Source organism: Micropterus dolomieu, linkage group LG02, assembly GCF_021292245.1.
Source record: "Micropterus dolomieu isolate WLL.071019.BEF.003 ecotype Adirondacks linkage group LG02, ASM2129224v1, whole genome shotgun sequence".
Classification (NCBI taxonomy): Eukaryota; Metazoa; Chordata; class Actinopteri; order Centrarchiformes; family Centrarchidae; genus Micropterus; species Micropterus dolomieu.
Window position 1 is genome coordinate 12,734,868 of NC_060151.1, and position 6,548 is coordinate 12,741,415.

General features: G+C 43.2%; 1 protein-coding gene across 1 annotated transcript in view; it reads left to right on the forward strand.

Annotated features, from left to right (window-relative positions):
• Positions 1-293: 293 nt before the first annotated feature.
• mapk3 (mitogen-activated protein kinase 3) overlaps positions 294-6,548 on the forward strand; it is a 17,590-nt gene continuing 11,335 nt past the window's right edge. The window contains exons 1-3 of the mRNA XM_046074943.1: positions 294-739; positions 2,096-2,278; positions 6,098-6,287. Of these exons, the coding sequence (XP_045930899.1) occupies positions 531-739; positions 2,096-2,278; positions 6,098-6,287 (582 nt within the window). The 5' untranslated portion in view covers positions 294-530. The remainder of the gene's footprint in view (positions 740-2,095; positions 2,279-6,097; positions 6,288-6,548) is intronic.

The window sequence follows — 6,548 nt, forward strand, 5'->3', positions numbered from 1 at the left end:
TGTGGGCTCTAACATAACGTTAGTGGGTGCCACAGAGTGCCCCATTTATGCTACAGCACTCGTGGTTTACGGGGCCGGATAACCACAAAAATAGATTTGATCATTAAGTCTTATTATTCTTGTCAACAGGCAGCATGCAACATATTTCGGCACGCCCACTCTGTGGCTGCTGCATGTTTATTTGGCAGATCGCGCTTGTTTCGCTACAACATCGGAACTGAATAGGCGGCGCCTGTGGCCTAATGACGCGACTCCGCCCAAACAAGTCACTCTAGTGTGCAAATCTAACACACCAGTATTACAGTAGTTTAGCACGCGCATTTACGCTCGGTGCTGAGACCAAATCCGCGCTCGCGAACGAAATCCATTTACTCTCCAGTAGTAGCGAGGCCCCTAGTCGAGTCGCTCTGCTCCGTTAATCTAACAATCCGCTCGGTTAAAGCCCCGGACAGACGTCAAACCGTGCAGAGAGCGGCGGCGGTCCCTCGGTGAGACTCAGTGACAGTGCAGGAGCGGTTCGGAGAGGAAGAATGGCGGATTCAAGCGGCACCGCAGCGGTCGGGGCCGCAGGCTCCAACAGCGCTGCTGCCGGGGCGGCTTGCACGGTGGCCCATGATGTAGCGCCCGCACCTGCGGGACCCAAGCCCGGGTGCGAGTCCGTGAAGGGCCAGATGTTTGATGTGGGCCCCCGCTACACGAACCTGTCTTACATCGGGGAGGGGGCTTACGGAATGGTTTGGTAAGTTGTCGTCTCTGTTGGGCCGTAGTAGTATCTGAATCAGAAGTGCTCGCTAACATTAGCTGTTTGTTAGACAGCTAACCTCAGCTGTTGTATTCAACAAGCGTCGTGCATTAATAGTGAGTGCATCTGCCCAACATTCACACATTGAGGAACCTGAAGGCAGCTAATGTTGTGGTTAGCAGGTTAGCCGACTAGCTAACTTTACAGGCGTGGCTATGAGCTTTACAGGAAACATAATTGGGAGTGATTGCGCAGGACGTAGGTTGCTCTCCCATGATAAACCTTTTGCAGACTACATTTGACCGCAAATTTGAGTTAGTTATCGCTGGAGCCATTTTATACGTCCGGCATCAGTCACACAATCACATTCATATCTACAGGAGCTGTGTTTGCTGAACATTAAGCCTGCAGCAAAGCTGTTGCAGAGGATGCGAGAGGGATTTGTCAGTTGTAGCGAGGCCTTTCCTCGTGTTATCGCTGTATGAGATCTACAGCCTTGTTGGAAATGTTAAGTAACCCTGTTGCACTTGACATCGCTGCCAAGTCATTGCTATCGAGGCTGAATTGTGAACGCGATCAGATGTGACCGCATTGCGTGTCAGTGGACGTTAGCACGAGAGCTGAGCCCACACGTCCATTTCAACAAGACACGCCGTGTAGACTGTCATGTTCACACAGGAGTGTGACAGCACGGTACCATTCTGTCAGTGTCATCGTGGTCATGTGGTTCCACTGTGCAGCATTTTGTGTTTGTAAACACTGCCAGCACCCACTGGTTGGTACAGTGACAGAAAACCAATTAGTTTGATCATATGATTCGCACCAGTACGCTCATCATGATCCAGGTGTACAGATGGCTCCAAATATGAATTTAACCAATGCGCACAACCAGTGCTGTTTGTTCTTGTCATAGTATTTCAGTCATTGGAAATAGGTTCACAAGCGTGTGAACGTGCCCAGTTTATGCTGTGTGTTGTGCAATAAGAGAGTAGGCCTTTACCAATAGGAGAGATGTGATGTAACTGTTGTTCCTTTTGAGGTTCTCTGTAAAAACCAAGGCAGTGATGGGTTTTCATAATTTGGGTCCCAAAACCTACAGGGGGATAAACAATAAATTCAAGGGTCCCATGGTCCCAGCCTGGTCTCTATTCTCCGCCTACACTCAGGCCTACATCTACAGAGCTTCACCACATATCGGCACAAAAAGAAATGTCTCCTGTGCATATTGGCCGTCTGCAACGCCCTTTTGGAGATTAGCGTTAGCCCAGTTTCTGATACCGTCATTGTGCATGAATTGTACAGTGTGTAATATGAGACCTGTTTTGTGCTTCTTTCCACTTCCACCCTATCCAGCTCTGCTGTGGACAACGTGACAAGCCAGCGCGTAGCCATCAAGAAAATCAGCCCATTTGAGCACCAGACATACTGCCAGCGCACGCTGAGGGAAATCAAGATCCTGCTGCGTTTCCACCATGAGAATATCATCGGCATCAACGACATTCTCAGGGCACGGCACATTGACAACATGAGGGATGTGTATCCTTTTTAATGCCTTACAGCAGAGGTTTTCAAAGTGTGAGGCGAGCCTCCCCAGAGGGGCTCCTAACAATTTCAGGGGAGGCTCAGTGAATGGAAATCAAACAATATTACATTACTTATTATATTAGTAATGTTAGTGTGTGACTTGGTTAATGAGAGTTCAGAGATACAGTGGTTTTGGTGAACTGTTTTTCCTACATTACCAGCGTCAGAAACTAAAATGCATTAGGACTGACTTTTTTTTTTTAATCTATTTTGTGGAGTCTGAAGTTAGTCAAACAGCAATATTAGGCCATTTTGCCTCAATTGTTGAGTGTCTATGAGATCAAATAACATAATCATGATCACAAAGGCATCCAGGAATTGAGCGAAACTAAACAAGTAAACTGGTGGTGAGGGGCACCTTTTCTCAAGATTTGTCTGTGGGGATGCCCAAAGTCTTAGACTTTGAAAACCCTGCCTTACAGGAAGCGGCTCACTGCATGCTGTTCATGCACTTCACTTATTCCCCAAATTTAGATCGAATCCAACTATTACAGAGGATTAAACTGATTTTGCTAAGTTGCTGTAGTGCAGCCTCCAAATCAGTACTTTTATCAAAAGTCACATTTTTGTTTTTTGAGGGGGGGGGGGCAAACAAAAGAGAAACCAGTTTATTGCTACAGCTCTGTTTGTTCATTTTCAGAATTCTGCTGTGACTGCTCCTGACTTAAAAATGTACTGAGGCAGTGTGTTTTCATGTTACGATTAAACCAAACAAATAAACAAGGAGTTATTAATCCCGCTTTCACTCACTATACCTTTACCGTAGATCTTTGACCAAGAGTTCAGTTAAAAGACCAGCGTGTTTTCATCAATGTATATTCACCTGAAATTAAAAATCGTTCGTTACCTTAGAATGAGCAAATGATTAATTAATATATACACAGAGAGCGGGTCCTCGTCCAGAGTCCGCCATGTTGCACCAGCATGTTTCTGCAGTAGACCAGAATGGACAAACCAAGCCCACAAAACCACGCTGTGGTCAGTTGATGAAATGTAGATGTATCAAGAACACCCTTTGATATCCTGTTACAAAAGTAGCGCCGCTCCTTGTCGTGTGCGTAGCGAGTGTGTGGTTGAGAGAGAGAGAGCGCGGGTGGCAGAGAGTGACGGTGAATGCGAGCAGCGTAGAGGAAGGGGTTAGTGGTGAGTGAACTTGTCCGTTTAGCAGTAAATGTACAATGTTTGTTATAGTTTTTCAGTGAGCAAAGGCTGCAGCTCCTCGAGACCAAAGTAAAGCCGCCACGTGTTTCACAACTGCTGGAAAAGTAAAGTTTGAAGATGACGCAGGGGCAGTTTCACGTGGTGTCGCCTCTCTACATTGCGGGGGTACTATCTGCAGTGGAAAACAAAGTAGATAAAAGTATCTGGGACCAAAAGCGTGTAGAGTCAAGTCGAGCCATATCATGCGTAAATCCTACACTCTGATCCTTTTTAATAAGGAGAAAAGCTTTGAGACAATCGTGGTGTTCTTGACGGTTAGGGCTGGACAAGCTAAATGTAAAATATATGTATAAATAACACTTTGAATTGTTTTGAGGTGTTACTGATAATTATTCTAAATCACAGCTTGTACATAGATTTTTGTTTAATAGCTGTGTGTTTCGAATCAAAGTTAATGCAAAAGACATTTTAAAGTAATGCAGATGTGTTGCCATGTTGTAGAGTTAAACATGTAAGAAGTACTCTGTGATGTCGGACATTAACTCAAACTGTCTCCGTTTAATCTCAGCTTTACACTTTTAAACTTTTTATCTAATACCTGTGTTAACTGGATGATCATTGGAGTATTTGGACTAGTTTTGATGCAGCATGTTATTATTTACCGACATTATTCAGGTCAGGTCTTGAGCAACCGTTGTGATCACTTGCAGAGCGGCTAGCAGTGGACTGTAGGCACGGAGGGTCAATGAGTTGCTGCCCCGGCAGTTTCTCTATGAAAAGCGGCTTTGTCCACTGGAAAACTGAAAGGACATGTGTGATGTCCTTGTGTTTTTTTTGTGGCCGTTTCTTCTTGTTGTTGTTTTTTTTGTTTGTTTGATCTTAGTTGCTCCACTTTGTTGTATTGTGCTGTTGGCTTGTGATGAATCGTGATTAGGGCAGATGTAACCAAATCCAGTTAGTGGTTCCTTCTGTATATAGCGTTGCATACTAGGGTCTGTTAGTCAACAAGACTTAAGACCCTACAGCCATGTGAGGCTGCACTTAGGTACAGTGGTGCATTGAGCTAAATGCTAACAGGCTCACAATGCTAACATGCTGATGTTTTGAAGGTATAATGTTTACCGTGTTTGCCATCTTAGTTTAGGGTGTTCGCATGCTGACATTTTCTAACTAGCATTAAACATAAAGTACAGCTGAGGCTGATGGTCATAAACCAAAGAAATTGAAAAATTTAAATTTTGACCTGATGGTGTTGCTAGATGAAAAGTCAGCTCATCGTGGCGAGGATATGATCCATTCAGTCGTTGTAGTTTACTCAAGCACAAATGTGAACCTCATGTCACAATGTGATCATTAGGAGTCCTCTTCTGGAGACCATGAATATCTACACAAAAATGTCGGGATATTTTAGTCTGGACCGACCATCTTTACAGCAAAAAAGCTTGTACCATACGATATACTTTATTGTCCCTGTGGGTAGGGCTGGGCAGTAAAATAATAATCCAATCCATTTTATTTATATAGCACATTTAAAAAAACAAAGGTTTACAAAGTGCTGAAAAAGAAATAAAACATAAAAACTCATATAAAACAGCTTGCATGCTGGGTTAAAAGCCAGGGAAAACAAGTGGGTTTTAAGACGTGATTTAAAACATTCGAGGGTCGGGCCAATTTGACCTGTGGAGGAAAACGGACTGAAAAAAGATTTACTATTTTTTGTTTTTTATCATAATAGTTGTGAATGGTCTCCGTCAGATTTGTTAAGTGATCCACTGTTTGGCATCAAGTGTTTGTCTCATTCTGACCATAAAGAAAAGTTTAACCACATAATTAACTATCTGGTTTCTTCAATTTTCAGTCAGGAGCAAAAATCAGCCTTTAAACTTGAAAGAAATAACGATTTGACATTTATCGTGATAATTATCGAATGATATGAAATGTTTTTATCGCGATAACATTTTTGGCCATATCACTCAGCCCTACCGGTGGGGAAATTTGTTTTGGGCTCAGCGATGCTGCGTACATTAAAAAAGAATAAATATTATATAAACATAATTTCCAATCTACAGACAAACGGACATCTAAAAACATATTGAAACATTTTACCCACATGTCAACATTGCACAATGCCAGATATTGTAACCGTATCTCTGTTGCACTCTTAACAACATTCCAGTATGGCAGACTTTTATAAGATCTTGTGTGTTGATTTTTATTTTATTTTTTTTTTTTTAGCCACAGAGCATTTCTCACTATTAGAGCAGAGGTTTTAGCCTCCTCTGGGTCTTTTGCAACTGTGTTTGTCCGGTGTGTTCGTAGAATAACTTTCAAACGAGACACTAGATATTTTAGTTGCTAGTTGTGGTTGTTTCATGTTGTTCATGATTTGAGGAACAAAATTATTGCCACACAGTTATTGCACTTCATTGACCAACCTGACAAAATTTAAGTCTTGCTGTCTCAGTTTTCCCAATGAGACACAAGTCTAGTGAAGTCTGTAAGTAGAACAAATATGGCTCAGCAACTCTTGGATTTGTTCATAAATTTATGTTGGTGTCAGTTAATACCGTCTGCCCTGTCGTCGTCGTCCTTGACCTGCCGCCCCTCCAGCTACATTGTGCAGACTCTGATGGAGACGGACTTGTACAAGCTGCTGAAGAGCCAGAAGCTGAGCAATGACCACGTCTGCTATTTCCTCTACCAGATCCTGCGAGGCCTCAAGTACATTCACTCAGCCAACGTGTTGCACCGTGACCTCAAGCCCTCCAACCTGCTCATCAACACCACCTGCGACCTCAAGGTCAGCGCGCACACCCACCCACCCACCCACACACACACACACACACACACACACCCCCACATCACTGGTGATAACTAGGATACTGTATCTGTTTTTGTCAGCAGCCTTTCCCAGGATGGTGATTGGTTTGTTATTTTAGGTTTTAAACATGCCCCTACATGCTTGTGTGTGTGGAAATCCTGCATTTATGTTTTAAATTTAGTATAGGTATTAAACATTTCCTGTAATTCAAAGTTGGTAGTTGGTAACTTGTACACTTCA